This window comes from Camellia sinensis, chromosome 12, assembly GCF_055761805.1.
Source record: "Camellia sinensis isolate YWXY chromosome 12, ASM5576180v1, whole genome shotgun sequence".
NCBI lineage: Eukaryota > Viridiplantae > Streptophyta > Magnoliopsida > Ericales > Theaceae > Camellia > Camellia sinensis.
Genome location: NC_138972.1, coordinates 71,072,095 through 71,090,492, shown reverse-complemented (window position 1 = coordinate 71,090,492; position 18,398 = coordinate 71,072,095). Strand labels below are relative to the sequence as shown.

At 36.2% G+C, this 18,398-nt stretch overlaps 1 protein-coding gene and 1 pseudogene across 5 annotated transcripts in view; both read left to right on the top strand.

Annotated features, from left to right (window-relative positions):
- Positions 1-18,181, top strand: part of LOC114296426 (uncharacterized) — a 39,408-nt gene extending 21,227 nt beyond the window's left edge. For 3 of the 5 annotated variants that reach the window (XM_082898900.1, XM_082898898.1, XM_082898899.1), the window contains 4 exons: positions 5,598-5,759; positions 5,921-6,012; positions 6,348-6,532; positions 17,576-18,181. In XM_082898900.1, the coding sequence (XP_082755026.1) occupies positions 5,598-5,759; positions 5,921-6,012; positions 6,348-6,532; positions 17,576-17,883 (747 nt within the window). In that variant the 3' untranslated portion in view covers positions 17,884-18,181. Of the gene's footprint in view, positions 1-5,597; positions 5,777-5,920; positions 6,013-6,347; positions 6,533-17,575 lie in introns of all 5 variants that reach the window. The other 2 variants (XR_014346543.1, XM_082898901.1) reach the window with 2 other exon arrangements.
- On the top strand, positions 6,924-11,392 carry LOC145804340 (protein STAY-GREEN homolog, chloroplastic pseudogene; annotated as a pseudogene).
- Positions 18,182-18,398: the final 217 nt, after the last annotated feature.

Here is an 18,398-nt window from a genome sequence, read left to right as displayed (position 1 = left end):
TTTTAGTCTCTCAAAATCTTCTTACAATATGCAATCTCTCACGGTTTCTCTTCTCTCCGTCTTGTTGCATCATTAATACCAAACAACTGTAGGCCAAGCTGCTGTTGCAAGATGGAGGTAGTGGCAAGCTGTGATAAGATGGAGGCAGTGACGGTATTCACTCTTTTTTGTTGATCTGCCTTACCCTCATTCTGTCTATCACTCTTCAATCTCCCTCTAGTCTCCACTATCCAATCTTCAGAGTCTCATCTCTCACCCCCTTTCCCTCTTCGATCTTACTTGCCTTTACAATTGATTTTTTTTCTTAGTGTTGTGGTTGATTGCAAGAAAAAAAAAGACAAAAAATGAACCATCCAATAGACCCGCCCGAAAACGATTGCAATCCGAATGACACATTTGGTCCAGTTTTTTTTCCTAGTGTTCGGTCGAAGGCGGATGCTTGTGCTTCCCACTTGAAAGGACCAGTTTGTGTGACGAGCCAATGCCAAACCCAAACCAATCCAACCCTTGAACACACTTACTCTTGTCGTAACCCAACAGTTACTCAAGAGCCGAAATGGTTGGGATTTCCCAAACCCACAACCTTCTGCCTAGGCAATGTGGCACATTTCTCTCCATGCACCTGTCCTATAGCTAGGGGACTTACCCAATGCACCCGACCAAACTGATCCGACCTGATCCGACATGCTATGGACGGTTTCGTGAAGTTGCATGGTCGGCAGTGGGTTGGAAGTGTAGATTTTTATATTTTTGGTTGGCTCTCGGAATGTGGAAAAAAAACAATGATTGGACCGCCAAACCGTCCAATTTATGTGTATGTATACAGGATATTCATTACACGTGCCATTGTGTCTTTGGAAATTGAGATTACACTCTTTATCTTTTTACTTCTCAATCTGACATCCATCTTTTTTAATTTTTAAATACTATTTCATTCTCTTTCTTCTTAAATGACTTTACTGTTTCTCTTTCTTCTCAATCGACTCATATTTAAAATCTATCATTCTCTTTTTCTTCTTAAATGGTATTATTTAATTCTCTCTCTTTTTTTTCAGATGACTTGTAGTATTTGAAATCTCTCTCTCTCTCTCTCTCTCTCTCTCTCTCTCTCCCCTTAAATAGTATTGTTTAATTTTTTCTCTTTCTTTTTCATTCTCTTTCTACATCTAACACATACACAATTTCTCTCTAACCTGCATCTCATCTCTCTAGCTCTCTCTCTCTCTCAACGATGCAATCAAAGGAAGAACCCAAATGTTGTACTTGTAGAAACTGAGGTATTGAAGCATATTGATTTGGTGTTCTTTGAATTATTTTTAAAACCTCCCTTTGAAATCACCTACACTTAGATCTCCATCACTGCTCTCCCTCTCTAATTTGTGATTTTTATGTATTCATCAAATGGTTGAGGTTGATTTGGGTCAGATCAAACAGTGCTACTGCTCAACTCTTTTTGTTTTTCTTAGATCTACGTATGTGCGTAGAGAGTATGCGGGTCTTGAAGCCGACCGAAAGCAACATTTAAACTAGAGGAAGAAAATTGGTTGATTTTGAAAGGAGATTCGGTCAAAATTGGATGGTCAGTTTTGGAATCCGAAATGGTCGGTGTATACACAAATTTCTTGTCTGCAAAAATAAAGACAGAAAAATAGAGTAACAAATATAAATTTATTGATTTAAAATAAAAGGAGTACAATCACTAATGAAATTTCTAATCAAAGAAAATCCTCTGATTCTTCTCTTCAGTAAGTTGCTTAGAGGGCTTGATAGCTTGTTACTGAATTGAGCGGCGAAATCTCCTCCAAGTAACGCGAAGAAGACCATGAGGGCTTGATAGGTTTTTCCCAAATCAAGTTTGTAGAACCCCCTCCAATTTAGTAGAAGACGACAATATGTTTGATGACGAACTTTGATTTGAATCTCCGAACTTTATGTTTTATGGAGATTGATCGGCTTTGGTGAAGAAACCTCGGGGCTTTAGGCTTGAATCCGATGGAGCTTTCTCTTGCTTGATGTAAATTTTTGTCTCTACAACTTGATTTATGTATGTAGAATTTGTATGAAAAATTTGGTAGAGATCACCCTAATTTATAGGAATGGATGGAGGAGAGTCTTAATAGACTTTAACTTCTTCGATAATTATCTCTGATTTATTTACAGATAAATACCAAAATATCACTTTAATGGTGTGCCATAATTTTTATTGGCTTGACCACCTAAATGTGATAAGTGACTTAATTTGATAAGTCAAAAACTTATTTGCTGCATCACTACGACTTAATTTGATTAGTCAAAGACTTATTGCATCATTTTAACACATGGCAATATTTAATTGGGTTTATTACACTAATAGTCCCTATAGTTTGGGTCTTGTGTCACTTTGGTCCCTGACTTTTTAATTGTGACACATTTGACCCTGAATTTTGAATCTTGTTTCAAATAAGGACAATTGAAAATATTATTAGATTTTTCAAGGGTAAAATCGTCAATTTGATAAAATATAAACTAATTTGATAAAAATAAAGGTCAAAAAAATATTTTTAATTTTTTTAAAATTATTTTTATCTACCAATGATAAAATTATGTAAAATTAATAAAAATTACATGATTAATTTTTTAAAATTAATTTTACATGATCATCATCCAAACACATAATAAAAATTAATTTGGTAAAAAAAATAAATAAATGTCTAAAAGATTTATCAATTTTACATAATTTTATTTTTAGTAAGTAGAAATAATTTTTAAAAATTCAAAAATATTTGTTTGACATTTATTTTTGTCAAATTAGTTCATATTTTATCAAATTGACAATTTTATCCTTGAAAAATCTAATTATATATTCAATTGTCCTTGTTTGGAACAAGATTTAAAATTCAGGGTCAAATGTGTCACAATTGAAAAGTCAGGACCAAAGTGACACAAGCCCCAAACTATAGGGACTATTTGTGCAATTTGCCCTATTTAATTTGACCACCATGTAATCTTGATTTGAGACCAATTAGACACGTGGCAAGATTTGATTTGCCAATAATTGTGCCATATTTTGTAGGCCTTTGCAGTACATGGCAATTTGTAATTGGCTAAAATTTCCTAGGCTTACAGTTGGTTCAGGTGACGGTTTATGGACAAACTTGGGCCTACTCAACCCGTGAACACTCTTACCTATAGCACTTTCTTGTCCTTTTGTCTATTCATATTTGAACTAGATGACAATTGTTATGCACTAACAATGGATGCCCTTTTGCCAAGCAAACCCATGCATTGACCACGTGTGACCCTCCATTGTCCTCCTCGTTTGGTGAACGCTATCACCTCCAATCATTGTATGGTATGCAGACCTTCAACTATCATGCACTTGAAGACCCCAATTCCGTCCAAAGAGGGATCTCAAAAGCCAAGGATTTACCTCCACTATTACAATCGTTAGAAATTGTCTTGTGTAATCTTCGACAAGAAGCCTAGCCCAACGATATTGACATCTTTGCTTGTGTCTTTGTCAACCCTTAGAACACTTCCACAAACACCTTAACAACCTCCTCATTCTATAGGTGTAGTGACAGCCTAGGAAGCGAACCCAAATGGCCTTTGGACCACCATTTCCATGACTACACTCTTCCACCAGAGACCACCAGTCAGAAGAACTCAACCTTTTTCATTCAAAACCCCTTTTTGCCTCCTCTTTTGATGGCAACAAAATAAATAAAAAAGATCTTTAACATCAAACCCAACTCTAGTCGAGACCTTCCAAGGGTGATTAGCATATTCGTTGTAGAGGGGATGCCCCTATACTAGTCCACTACCCTCCCCATCAAACCTCTTTCCAAGAAATGTACGGTTTCCTTGGCATCAATAGAATTCACTACTTTCTTTTCCCCTTGTAACCTTAGTCTAGAAGGGCTTTGATTTGGTGGCCAATGCACCATTTCAGGCACCTGTATAAAGGATTACCGTCTTTCACCTTGGCTGGTTCCTTCTACACCTTGAGTTTCGATGACTTCTTAGCCACATCCCTCAAAGAGGACGCCCTTTATTCTTTTGCAAGAAGACCACCATTTCCTGCCTTTACCGACCAAAATGCAAAGGAACCTCCCCCCAGTATGAAGGAACTAACATCCATACGACTATCTTGTCACAAAATCCTTCTGTAAAATCCTTCTCACCTTCACTACCCATTAGTTGGTTAAGGACTTCACACAACCAATCTAACTTCTCATGCTTCAGTCTGACCTAGTGATTCAAGTTTCGCTTTCTCTCTCTGAGCATCAGGAAGTTACCATCTTCGTCTCTATCATCTTCCTCTTCAAGGACAATCTTAGACCATCCCAACTAAAGAGCTATGTTGCACGGACTCTTTGTATTTTGAGAGGTACCCATGTCAACACGACACGAGTACGGGTGGGGAATACAGCTAAATACAACCGGATACGGTTGTTTTTCTTTTCTATTTTTCAAGGCAGCAACAAAGGAGGAGGAGAGAAACATGGTTCGCGACATCATCGTTGTCGTCGTTCGTCATCTCTATCTTCTGTATTCATCTTCGTTGATGGTTGCTAGGGGTATATTAAAGGGTTTGGTGCATTTGGGCTTATATAGGATACACTTTGGTCTGTTAATAAAATGGGCCTTATAATAAAAATTATAAGGTTATTGGGCTGGCTGGCTTTTAAATGAGCTTCTCATGTTTGGGCCTAATATTGATTAAGTTGGGATTTAACTTATACCCATGGAAAATCAATTATTCATTTTTTTTAAATAATGTTATATATATTTTTTATTCAATATTTTTTAACTACAAATGTGTAGCATCATCATAAAAATATGTAGTCATTCTGAGCCATAAGTTATTGTAACTTTATTAGAAAAATACATAATATCTTTTTAACACATCCATGTTTGGCCATACCCGCGTACCTGTGTCTAATTTGTGGCTACTTTTTAGATGTGCCCGCGTATCCCTCATTTAGAGATTTGCCGAGTCCAACCCTTAGATACATATCTACACCCGACACTCGTACCCGAATCCATGTAACGTAGCTAAAGAGTGACTCTCCTTGCTGAAACCTTCATCGCTTCTCTCAATTTAGTGCATTTCTTTTATCTAATAAAAATCAATAATATTGAAATTGATTATGTCTAATCTTGTATAAGGACAATCATCTAGCACCTTTAACTGTCCTTATTATCTCCGTGTTAGCCCACTTACATCTATTAAAAATTTCGTCATTTTTTTGGCCACTTTTGAATGCATTTATTTATTTTCTTCTACTACGACTTGAATCCCATTTTTATTATTTTTCGAAAAGGAAAAATGGGGCATGTGGCATGCGCTCAAAATTTCAGTCTCAAGGATTCGTAACCATAAACACCACAAAGCCTCATAACCTGTTCATAGCCACAAAGCCTCATAACCAAGTTCATGACCAATCACCCCAAGTTTGACCACCACAAAGCCTCACAAGTAATTACATGATTCATAATCAAGACCAAATGGCTTGATAACTGCAAGACCATAGAACTAGCGTTTTTTTTATTACAGATTCAGTTTTCAACTATGTCCTTTATTTGTTTAAACTATTTACCTTGTTTGGTTACAGGTTTCTATTTTTGTACTACTTGGGATTGTCGTTGCAGGAGCTGCCCTAGGGTTTTGGGTGGTGCGGAAATTTGTTATTGCAGAAGATGGAAGTGTGGATGTTGGTGTAGCTCAATTTGTGAAATGGGCCATGCGCGTCATTGCAGCCACATTTATCTTCCAGGTGGCTATTGTGTTCATGTTAATAAATAGTGTGATAATGCTCCACTTGCGTATCTCTGGACCAAACGGAAATCAGTGTGCAATTTGCTTTGCATTCCTACAATTTCTTCCTACTCTCAGAATTGTATTATTTCTGAATTTTTTATTCTTATTTTCGGTCAGAGTACTCTTGATACTCCTTTGGCAATGGGGGCATTGGCTTCTTGTTTGTCAATCTGCTTTCTTATCACTTCCTTCAAGTGGAATGGTCCAGAGTAAGTTACTTGCACCATTTTTTTCCTACTCTCCCCTTGCATCATGCTGGTGGACTGGTAATTATTGTACCAAATAAATGTTCATATAATTGATGCTTGACTCAATTTATTCAACTTATTAAATCCAAAACAAATAGATCTTATTAGCTTTTTGAGTTTATCTGTTGGGATGTTGAAATCTATTTTGATTAGTCAAAATGGGTGGTATGCTTGATTTAATATATGAATGGTCATGAATATTGATTGAAGAGAGATCTTCTCAGTTGATAGAATAGATTTAAAAAATCTTTTGTTTACTTGGTTTAACAAGATCTTAACTAATTATTTGTATGTAGTTCTAGCATTACTTTTGGGAATTCAATTTATTCTGCAAATGGCAATCCTTGGCGGGGTAGAGGACGAGCAAATGTAAGACAAAATCGTGCTGAATTTCTCAGCAGGTCAGGGATGGTGGCTTCACGGGGAACACTGTGGAACAGCCCAAGGAGATCTTCTGGTTGGTCTGACTCTCCTGTTAAAGGTACACACTTTTGTTAACTCTGCATTTTCTCTCCCTAATATTTGTTTTATCTGTTGAAACATTTTTTTCTAAAAAGATTTAAGCTTCTGCAGATCATTTTGTTTCCCTCGTATTTTCCTTTGACATCATGGATCACTTCCATAGTTACCACATAAAACTCCCCATCAGATCTCTTATGAACATTATGAACATGAACATGCAAGGGCTAGGATGTTTTCTGTAAGTGACATGTTTTGAAAAATAGGCAAGGATCACTACATCGGCACCTTAGTGCAATGAAAAATAGGAAAACGTCCTTGTGTTTTCTTGGATGAGCACCTGTAAAGAAATTAGCCCAGGATTGTTGGTTTACATTAGCAACTTGGAAAAGGGAACATTGACAGATAAAACTATGGAATTAGTAGATTCAATGATTAGAAGGTAAGTATAACATGCTTACAAGAAACTGAGTAGCTGAGAAAGTAAATGAAATAGAAAAAACTCAGTACAACATTTTGTATGCTGGAACTATTGGTTAGTAGATAGATTTTTGTGAGTCTTGTGTGGTTGGGTTTCAGGGCGTGTGGATCCTGATTTGTTTACCTTTTTTGATTTCCTTGATGACGTAATTGGCTAGCGCTCCTTTTTATGGGGACCTTTTTGTATCTTTAGCATCTTCTTGATGCTCTTCTTCAATAAAATTTATTTATCAAAAAAATAAAAATAAAAAAAGGATGTAGAAATGGTGTAGCTAAGCATTTGAAAAATGAGGTAGTAATAGTTATGAGAATAAGTTACATAATAATATTAATTAATATTGTAACTGGAGAGTATAATTAGCGCCTATGCACCCCAAACAGGATTGGAGAAACATATTAAAAGGAAATTTTGGGATCAACTGGATGAGTTAATACAACAAATATTTGTAGAGGACAGAATAATTATAGGTGGAGATTTCAATGGTCATGTTCGAAAATATAAGCAAGTGCGCGAGAGGATACGTGGTGGATATGGTTTTGGTGATCGAAATGAGGATGCAGTAGCATTTAATCATGTTAGTAACCAACAACTTTTTAAAAAAGGAGGGTTATGCACATAACTTTTAAAAATTGGGTCAAATAAGAGTTGGATAGATCATTTTCTTGTAAGAAAAATAGACCGTTGAATATGTAAAGGTTTCAAGGTATTTCCAAAGGAAGTTAATGGCACAAAGTAGGCTAGCAATATTCAAAATATAGTATTATATACAATAATAAAGAGCAAAATCAAAGCGGGAAATATATTAAAAACTCATGAACTAGATATAAAGTGTTTAAAGAAGTAACGCGGGGTTTGAAAGGTGTTACTAATAACATGTGGAATACAATAGCATAATGCATTGAAAGAATATCGAAAGCAGTGCCATGGAGAGTCAAAGGGAAAAGCCCCTATATCTAAATATACTTGGTGGTTGAATAGTGAGATATAAGCCATAGTAAAAGAGGATAAAAATGGGAATAATTTTAAGACATAAGATGACCAATAAGGAGGTTGGATGAGGAGATTAAGAAAAAGTGTGAATGATATTTTGAGAAATTGTTAAGTGAATCATTTTAAAAACTTGGAAGGAGAGGAATATAGCGTTGATGGAATTAGAGAATATAAGTTTTATCATCGAACTAAGAGAGTTTGAGGTGGAATTTGCATTAAAAAAAGATGAAATAAGGCAAGGCATTCGATTTATCAAACAATAAAAAAATAAATAAGGCAAGGCATTAGGACTAGATTTGTATCCCTATTAAGGCTTGGAAATGCTTAGGTAAGTAGTTGTCTGGTTAACAAAATTCTTTAATAAGATTCTAATGACTAGGAAAATGGCTGACGAGTAGAGAGATTATTTTAATGCCTATATATAGAAATAAATGAGATATCCAAAATTGAAACAATTATAGAGACATAAAGTTGATAAGTCAATACAATAAAATTGTTGGTGAGAATGATTGAGCATCGCTTGAGAGTTATAACAATAGTGTTAGAGAATCTGTTTGGATTTATGTTTGGTAGATCAAATAGGGAAACACTATTTTTATTAAGAAGATTAATAGAGAAGTATAAAGAGAAGATGATGGATCTAAATATGGTTTTTATAGATTTTCATAAATAAAAAAAAAACTTGCGATAGGGTGCTTGGAGATATAATCTAGGAAGCACGGATATGGCGATACGACAAAACCTAAAAAGTAGGATATGGGTACGGGTAGAATACATTTGTGAAAGATATATTTAAAAAAAAAATTATTAGTAGGAGTTACACATAAGGTCAAGAATGTTGAGAGATCACATTGTAATTTTATAATACAAAACACTATTCTTTAAAAATTAGGTATTAATTTTAGACAATAGCTTATTTACTTTTTAAATTTTCGATAGGTCTTACTAATATTTCATTTTAATATCAAGTTTAATATATTTATATTACAATAATAGAGCTATCCACAACTTGTTTCTGTGCTTTCTCCTTTGGCACTAGTAAAAATATTGTATTCAAATTTACTTGCTTCTTATTTGTTAATTTATTAATTTTACTATTGTTATATTCTCCTTTATCTTTACTATCTATGTAGTTATAGAGGACATGCATGAAACAATAAGGATACATAAATTTGACAAATTTTATTACTTTAACTCTCACTATGTTCTTTTCAAATAACTAAGGCCTCGTTTGGGAATAGGTTTTTTAGTTAATTTTTGACTTTTTGGTTAAAATATGATGTAAAAAAAACTAGTATGTTGGGGATGATTTTTTTATTTTTACGAAAAGATGTGCAAAAAGTAGAGAGAAAAGGGAATCTTTGACTTTTTTATATAGGGTGTTGGCTTTTTAGTTTTTTTAGTGACTTTTTGGCTTTGTGGCTAAAATCACCACTTGCCAAACGAGGCCTAAATAAAGTATTGGGAGTAATATGTGACTTGGAGTATCCGATACTTCAAAATTAAGTATCCGATGCTCCAAAATTAATGAAAAAATAATTAAGAAGTATCCAATATTTTTAATAAGTATCCGATACGTATCCGCGAGTATCCAACGAGTATCGGTATTGTAACGCCCCAAGTTTCTGGCCCAAATGATAATGCAACAATCATGGCTCTTTCGAGGATAACCGAATATAAATCTCCAAACTTACATTACATAATACAATAGTTCTTCATGCAACAATACATTAATCCAACAAGAAGTAAATAAACAAATAAATACTCCAAAGGATTTACAAGTTTCCAAGGCTTGAGCTTGGTTACACAAAACGGTTATTCAAACCCACACACATATAGCCATTGGCTTACACACAGTCACAACAAAATGAGAGTCTCGTACTCTCAACACACATTTCCTCGCCTTTAGTTAGGCGGCATCACCACATCTTTTCCTGCACAAAAATCCCGTAGGGTGAGCATAAAGCCCAGTGGAAAATCCTTAACAAAGTATATACATTTTATACAAGTCTCAAGAGATAAAATGCACATGCCATGCTGTGCCTTTTTGAAAGAAAATTACATTTTCATCTTTGAAAACTATCATGCTTAATGATGTCATGCAATTTCAATTCTTCAAAACTTAACAATTCATTTCAAGAGCGGTAAATACGACTCTGGTAATCCCTAGGTCAGTGTCTGGAAGTAGACTATACAAGTACTACCAATTTGTTATTTTTGCCGGTATTAATCGGAAGGCTCGACACCTATCCACACGGGTTTTCGGTCTTTCACCCCAGACTCTTAGGCCAACTTATTCAATATTATCTACACCATCTATCAAGACTTACTAACGTATTTATCTCAAAACTATTCCATGAAAACTGTTAAAACCTACCAAAACCTACCACTACACCTACTCCACCCACTTCACCTACTCCACCTACTACATACCTACCTCCTCTAATCTTCTATATATAGGACTCATTGTAAACATAACATACATCAATCAATAATGCAATTCTCTTTATACATTGAATTTTAACATGGTATCAGTGCTATAAGATTTAAGCCTGTATTTCTTTATCACCGGCGGGCAGCCGGCCGGCAACTTTGCCTTTGCTGCCCGCTGGAATTTTCTATCTGAGCTAAAGCCTTCCTCACTCTCTCAACTTCACCAAAACAGCTCTCTTTTCATCCACGGAAGAAGATCACCCAAGAAGCACCAATCTATTGTCCCTGTTGCAAGGTTGTTTGGGCCCGCAATCTTTGAAGCTTCAAAGCTGCAGGTTCTGTTCCTAGGAGTTGATGAAAAGAAGCATCCAGGGAAGCTTCCAAGAACTTATACACTCACACAGTGATATAACCTCTAAGCTCACTCTGGCCATCTCTCAATCAATAAACAACTCTCAGTTACAGGGGTGGTACAATAAGTTTCAGAGAGATGAAGTTGTAGCAGAGTGGAAGAAAGTCCAGGAGAAAATGTCTCTCCATGTTCACTGTCACATAAGTGGTGGCCACTTTCTATTAGATCTCTGTGCTAGGCTCAGATTCTTCATCTTCTCCAAGGAACTCCCTGTGGTTTTGAAGGCCTTTGTACATGGAGATGGGAATTTGTTCAACAACTATCCAGAATTAGAGGAAGCTCTGGTTTGGGTATATTTTCACTCCAACATTCCAGAATACAACAAGGTGGAGTGTTGGGGGCCACTCAAGGATGCTGCAGCACCTTCTAAGGTTAGTAGTTGTGGGTCCTACAAAGACAAAGGAGATGAAACCCCATCAATAAGCAGCTGGAACACGCCGAGCCTTCCATCATCTCTGCCACCGGCACCGGCACTGTCCCCGCCATCGCCATGTCCGTCGGTGGAACCCTCCAGATCCCCACCACCTCCGCCGGACGAACCCTCCAGATTCACACACACGGTTTAGAGAAAGAGAGAGCATTACACTTCACACCACCAACTTCATACACACACACCCATTCTTCTTTTATTTATTTAATCACCAAACCCAGTTCTCTCACCGAGCTTCATACACACCCACCCATTTTTCTTTTATTTATTTAATCACACCCACCCAGTTTGTTTCACTCTCATTATCACATCCATACACACCCGTATCATGTTGTCTTCCACTTTCTTTTATTTATCCTTTTAAGATACACCCTTATCATGTTGTTCCCAACTTTCTTTATTTTATATATATATATATATATCTTTTTATTATATTATATTACTCCAACCCTCTCCACTTTCACACCACGCCGTCTGATCCCACTATACCCTTTTTTTTATTTTATTTTATCTTCCTTCTTTCACAAAAAAAAAAAAAAAAAAAACAGCAAACGCAGAACTGCACACCAAACTCATTTTATTCATGTCAGGGGCGATCACCATTTTCCACAAAACACAAAAAAAAAAAAAAAAAAACAAACAAACAAACAAACAAACAAACAACCACACCCACAGCGGGATTTTGCTTCTCTACTCTGCTGCGGGTCTCTTCTTCTTGCTTTTCTCTTGGGTGTCCCTTACCGGCGCTGCCTCCATACTTCCCAGTTCGCCGAGCACGTTCACTCCACCCTGCTCCTCCACTACAGCATATGGCGGCCCTCCAAATCGGAACATAACGGTGGCCTTCCGCTTCAGCTCCTTATTTTCTGCCTTTAGCACACTTATCTCTGCTCGCACATCCTTATACATGCGCTGGAGCAGAGCCAGTTGGGCGTTTAACTGCTGCACCTCATTTGTCCTACTCTGCAGCCGGTGCGACAAGTTTGTGACCACAGTCATGGTTTCCACACATGACTTCAATGTATACTGATTGGCCTCAATATCCGTTTGCACTGCCATTTTTTGCTCCACCGACCGCATCGGAAAGTTCAACGGAGCAAAACCAGAGGTGTTTGGTTGAGGTTCACGGGCCACCGCACCAATTATCTCTCCTGTTGACTCGTTGAGGTCGGGAAAGAGAGTGAGCAGACCACGGGAAGAAGAGGCCATGTTCTGGGTAGCTGAACGGGAAGAAGAGGCCATGTTTTTTGGGTTGCTGAGTGTTTCAGCGAAGCAGCGATTTCCGACTGGTACTTTCAGAGAAGGATTGGTTACAGAGTGTTTACAGAGTATTTCAGAATGCAAATATTCGGCGGTTTCAGACTGGTTTGCACAGCCTCCGCCTCAACCTTGGTTAAATAGCCAAGGCAGACACGCGCATCATGCGCCCCTTGACGCCAGACGACAAAACGGGCGCGCAAGCCAATGTGGTGACGCGCCTCGCCATCATGTCCGGCACACCTTTTTATGACTTGGGCTCGCCTTTTGATGGCTCGACACTTTCTGTCGGGCACGCCTTTTGATGGCACGCCTTTTTATGGATTGGGCACGCCTTTTGAAAAGATTGGGCACACCTTTTGAGGGTGCGACTTTTTAGGGGTCCGACAAGACTCTGTAAACTGTCCCGACATTGATTCCGGTTAGTTTCTACAAGGGTCCAACAAGACTCCATAAACTGTCTTCTACATCGGTCCGACACGAGCCAGTGTCCTCTACAACGTTATGACACCACCATACAGTGTCCTCTACAACGTTATGACACCACCATACAGTGTCCTCTACAACGTTATGACACAACCATACAGTGTCTTCACCAACGGTCTGACACGACCATACAGTGTCTCCTATCCTCTTTTATTTTATGTATTAGTCTATTTTCTTGTTTTGTTACTCTCTCCAAACTCAAGTTGGTTAGTTCCTATCCCCCTTGAGTTTGCGGGGGGCTGTTAAAACCTACCAAAACCTACCACTACACCTACTCTACCCACTTCACCTACTCCACCTACTACTCCACCTACTACATACCTACCTCCTCTAATCTTCTATATATAGGACTCATTGTAAACATAACATACATCAATCAATAATACAATTCTCTTTATACATTGAATTTTAACAAAAACTTATTTCTCAGCATTCTTTTCTCAATACAAGTTCTCAAATCAACTTTTAAAGTTTAATGTAATCAAATGAATTGATATGTCAATAACACAAGATGAATATAAATACTGTTATTCCAATTCATCATCCAAGGAATAACACAATTCCCTCTTCTCAAGTATCCTCAACAATTAGTCATTTCACGACTATGTCAACATTTTGAACAATAATTTCCAAAATGAACAACAATTCTCATATTCTCTGAAATTCATCATTTATATAAATATAAATAAGAAATTTTCCAAACATCCATTTAGTTTGACACACAAAATAAATATAACAATATCATTCATGGATTTTCAGTTTCTTTAAAAAAAATTTCCAAATTCTAAGTTTTCTCACCAAAACTATATAACTCAAATCTTTTGAAAGAAAACTTTCCAAAATCATCTTTTCGTCAATCAACGAAGATCAAAACCCATAAGATCATTTTAAAAGAACAAGAGACAAACCCACTTTCAAAATCACTTAACTTCTTGAATCAACAATCAATTTTTAAAGCTATCGAAAGATGATTTCGAAAATCATATAGATCTTGCAAAAATATATATATAATTAAGAAAATCCCTACCTCTAGTTTTGAAGAAATGAGATGAAACCCCAAAATTTACGGTGTTGAAACTCGATCTCCACCGCACACAACGAAGCCCTCGTGAAGTTACACGACTTTGATGAAGAACTTCGGTCTAACTCCCAACGGATTTGGAGGAATCAAAGAGAGATGACGACTTCTAGAGAGAAGCTCTAGATCTGGAAATTTTAGAGAGTTTCAAAGAGAGAGAACTGAAAAAGTGATCTGAAATCTCCCCTTACGGACTGATATAACATGGTCCGCTCGAGCGTGAAATACACTTTTCTGTAAGCAATTTCGAATGCATTTTGCATTTTTGCTTTCGGCGAGCTGACCGGGCAGCTCGACCCCCGTAAGTTGACTAGGTCAAAATCGGGATCGTTACAGGTATCGAATACATATACAATATGGATACGTCTCCCTTTTTGAAGTCTCCGTGCTTCATAGGATACAATATGGTGAGTGTTGGTGAAAAGGGGTGTGACCAAAAGGTATATGCATGCAATAAACACATGTATAATGGGGTATTGACCACAATTAGATCACTTGTAGGAGAAACTAGTAAATTCTCAATCACTATTGCATTGCATCATGAGCCAACTTTGAGTCCTTACCTATTTGCCATGGTCATGGATGAATTAACTAAACACATTTAGGATGATAGTTCGCAGATGATATTGTTCTAGATGAAACTCAAGAAGAAATTAACACTGAACTACAAATATGAAGAGAAGCACTCAAGTTAAAAGGGTTTAAAATTAGTAAAAATAAAACTGAATATACAGAGTGTGACTTGGCAACAATAGAAATAGAAATGATAGAGAAGTGAAGATTGAAAATCAGAAATAACAAAGTGAACTTTTTCGTTACCTAGGTTTGATTATTGATAAGGATAGTGAGGTTGAAAATGATGTGATTCATAGAATTAAAGTAGGTTGGCTCAAGTGTGGGAGTGCATTTGACATATTATGTGATTGACGAATTCTAACAAAATTGAAAGAAGAATTTTATAGAGCAACTATAAGGCTAATGATGCTTTATGGGACAAAATATTGGGCAACTAAAATACATGTCAATAAAATGAGTGTAGTTGAGTTGAAGACGCTTAGATGGATGTGTGGTAAGATTGAGAAAGATAGAATTAGAAATAAATATATTCTTGAAATGGTCGGAATAACACCTATTGAAAGATAAGTTGAGAGAGAATAGGTTAAGATGGTTTGGTCATTTACAACGAAGAAATGTAGATGCAACAATAAGGAAGAGTGATATGATTTCTATAAATAAAATGTTGGGGGAAGGGGAGGACTTAAACTAACATGGGATATAGTCGTAAAAAAAGATATGAATGTATTTCGTTTATTTGAACTTGTAGCCATCGATAGAGCAAAATGGCAAAAACTGATTGACGTAGATTGGGAAACAATGCTTAGATTGGATTGGTTTGGAAGCGGGAAACGGAAATTGAAACTTCATCCAAAAATATTATGGAAAATGTGAAACATTAGGTAATGTAAAGATTGAATAGGTTGAATAAAAAAAAGAGTAAAGTTTGAATAGGATATTTGTAAGAAAAATTTATTAAGAAACTTAAAAATAGCAATGTAATTTTTTTTTATATTTTCATGATCAATTAAAATATTGCTACTACTACCCAATATCTATGGAAACTTATTAGAGCAATCATATATTATTGTTGAAAAATAGTATTTGCAAGTATACAAAGATGGTAAAAATTATGAGAAGTGCATTTCTAGGGAGTTTTTAGAACATTTTTTTGAAAGAGTTTCTCACAAGCTTATTCAAATTGAGTTGGAGTTTTCCCTTTCATATGTAAATTGTACTTGAATTCTTTGTTTTGGAGATGTTTTCTAGAGGTTTTCCTTAAAATTTCATGAGAGTTCTGTGTCCGTTCCCGAAATGAGTTTACAGGGAAACAAGTTTCCTCTCTCAAGAGATTTCTTAGTCTACCTTTATCCCTCTTTAATTTCTTTCTTTCCCCTTGTATGTGGTTATTGCCATCACTAGAAATATGTGTACAAAGAAAGTAAGAAGTTGTGGAGGTTTTTTGGACGAGAGAAAGCAAAAGATTGTGGTAGCTGTGTTTATTACAGAATGTATGGTGGTGGCAGTAGTGTCTGGTTGAGTATCAAAGTGGTGAAAGAGGGTGTTTAGTTGGGTTTCTGAGATTGTGATTAAATTGGTCTGATAAGAGAGAGTATTTGAGTAAACTCCACGGGGATCCTATGGTTATCTATGCCTAAAATGACAAGGTATAAGTGGTATTGATATTGAAATGGTCTGGGGGGAAGGCCAAACCCATCCCAACATCATTTAGGTTCAAAGTCAGTAACCTGGTGCTGACCTGCTTATGAAACTTTGTTTGGGATCCTGTAGTCAGATTTGCTTCTGATAATTTTTGGTGTTCCTTACCTTAGAAAGATGTATTTGAGTAAACTGTATAGGGATCATAAGGTTATCTATGCCTAAAATGATGAGGTATAAGTAGCAGTGATAATGAAGTGGTCTGGTGGTGAGCCCACACAGTTCCCAATTTCATTTAGGTTCAAAGTGGGTAACCTGGTGTTGACTTGCTTATAAACTTTGTTCAACCTGATGCCATTTATTGCTGATCTGTTTGTTAGGATAGCAGTTTCAGCCAGTGCTAGCTCTAATTAAGTAATTGTTGTGTTGATTTTAAGATTATGAGCTTTAATCTTGAAATGTTTATACTTTGTTCTATCTTGACTTTCAATTGAGATTATAAGTGATTTAAAGAATTGAGTTGAGGATACATCACCACCTTTCTGGACTGCAACATGATGGTTAAATGTAGGCATGCAATTCGACAGTCCCTTTCAATGTATGTTGCATGAGTAACCACAAAATTATGTTTCTCTATCCTAATGAAGTCTGTATGATGGTTTTTATGGAGCATGGAGCATTAAATGAGATGTATGATGTGAAATTTTTAGCAAAATTGGATGTAGACACACTAGGACATGACAATATCTAACAAGAAATATTTTGATTGGGGAGAAGTCTACGTTTTTAATAAATTTATTGAAATTTGTGCATTAGTAGTTGCAGAAATTGGGAATTAAAGATTAACGAACAGTAAGTGTTTCTTTAAAACTGTTCCTACTTTCTTTGTATCTTTATCTTTACAACAATATTCTTTTCTGTATATTAGAAGTGGGGTTCATGTTTGACTCGGCAAGGTAAATGTTCAGTTTCTTTTGAAATATCTCGTGTTCTTGACATTTATTGGCTTGTGTTGCCTGATATGGTGTTAGTTTCAGAGCTCCTATGATCTACTGTTCATTCTTCATGGTTTGGTTTTGACCATGATATTGTAATCATTATAAAAATGAAATGAACAAAGTAGGTTTTTGGTTGGGAGGATTAATCTTGTTGAGGTTGTTTCATGCAGACACTCTTTCCAAAAATGTCTATAAAGTACAATGGTACATATGTAAATTATACTATATATAGCATTGGTATTGACCTTTAATTCATGCTTTATTAGTTTGTTTTTGGCCGTTGCAGGTATGATATCTCCGACCACTGGGAGGGTGACAAGAAATCAACAGGATTACTATTCAACATTCCATAGGACACCCAACAGAAAGAAGTTTTCAAAAAAAGAGTGGGAGACTTTCACCCAGGAATCTACCCGACATGCTATGGCTGAGTTGGCATCCTCTCCAAAGTTCACTGATTGGATTATTAAGCATGCTGACAGGATACAACTCCTTCCAGATGATAGTTCAGCTAACACAATTGGAAGTGGCTCAGATTCCACAGATGAGAATCTTGTAGAAAGTGGCGATCGATGTAGTTTGTTCAAATGGTAGCTGTGACGTTAGAGTAGGAAATTAGTTACTTGTAGCAGTACAATGAGGTAGAGGCTAGGAATGGTGCTCATTTAATTTTTCTTCTTCTTTGTTTTAAGTTTACTTTTAATACAATGAGGTAGAGGCTAGGAATGGCAAATCTTTTGAAATCTTCTGATCATGTTATAGTGCCTGCTCTTTCTATGCCACTTCCTACCGAAAACTTTTGATGGTTACATAAAAAGAGCATTGTCAAGTGTTTTAACTCTTTCATTCAGGTTTAATCCACTTATTTAGTCACCCAAAAAAAGGGCAACACGTTCAGTTTCAACCTCCGTTTGCATTTGCTTATCTGTTTTAGTACAAGTTGGTGCATATGTTATGTTTGTTTCTATCACAAATCTATAATGCTATAGCTAGTAGGCCTAGAAAATTATCTCATCTATGAAGCTATTTTAGAAAATTTTAAGCATGGTTTCCATTCTCTCTGTGAATAATTTTAAGGGGTAATTATGTAACGCTCCAAATTTTCAACC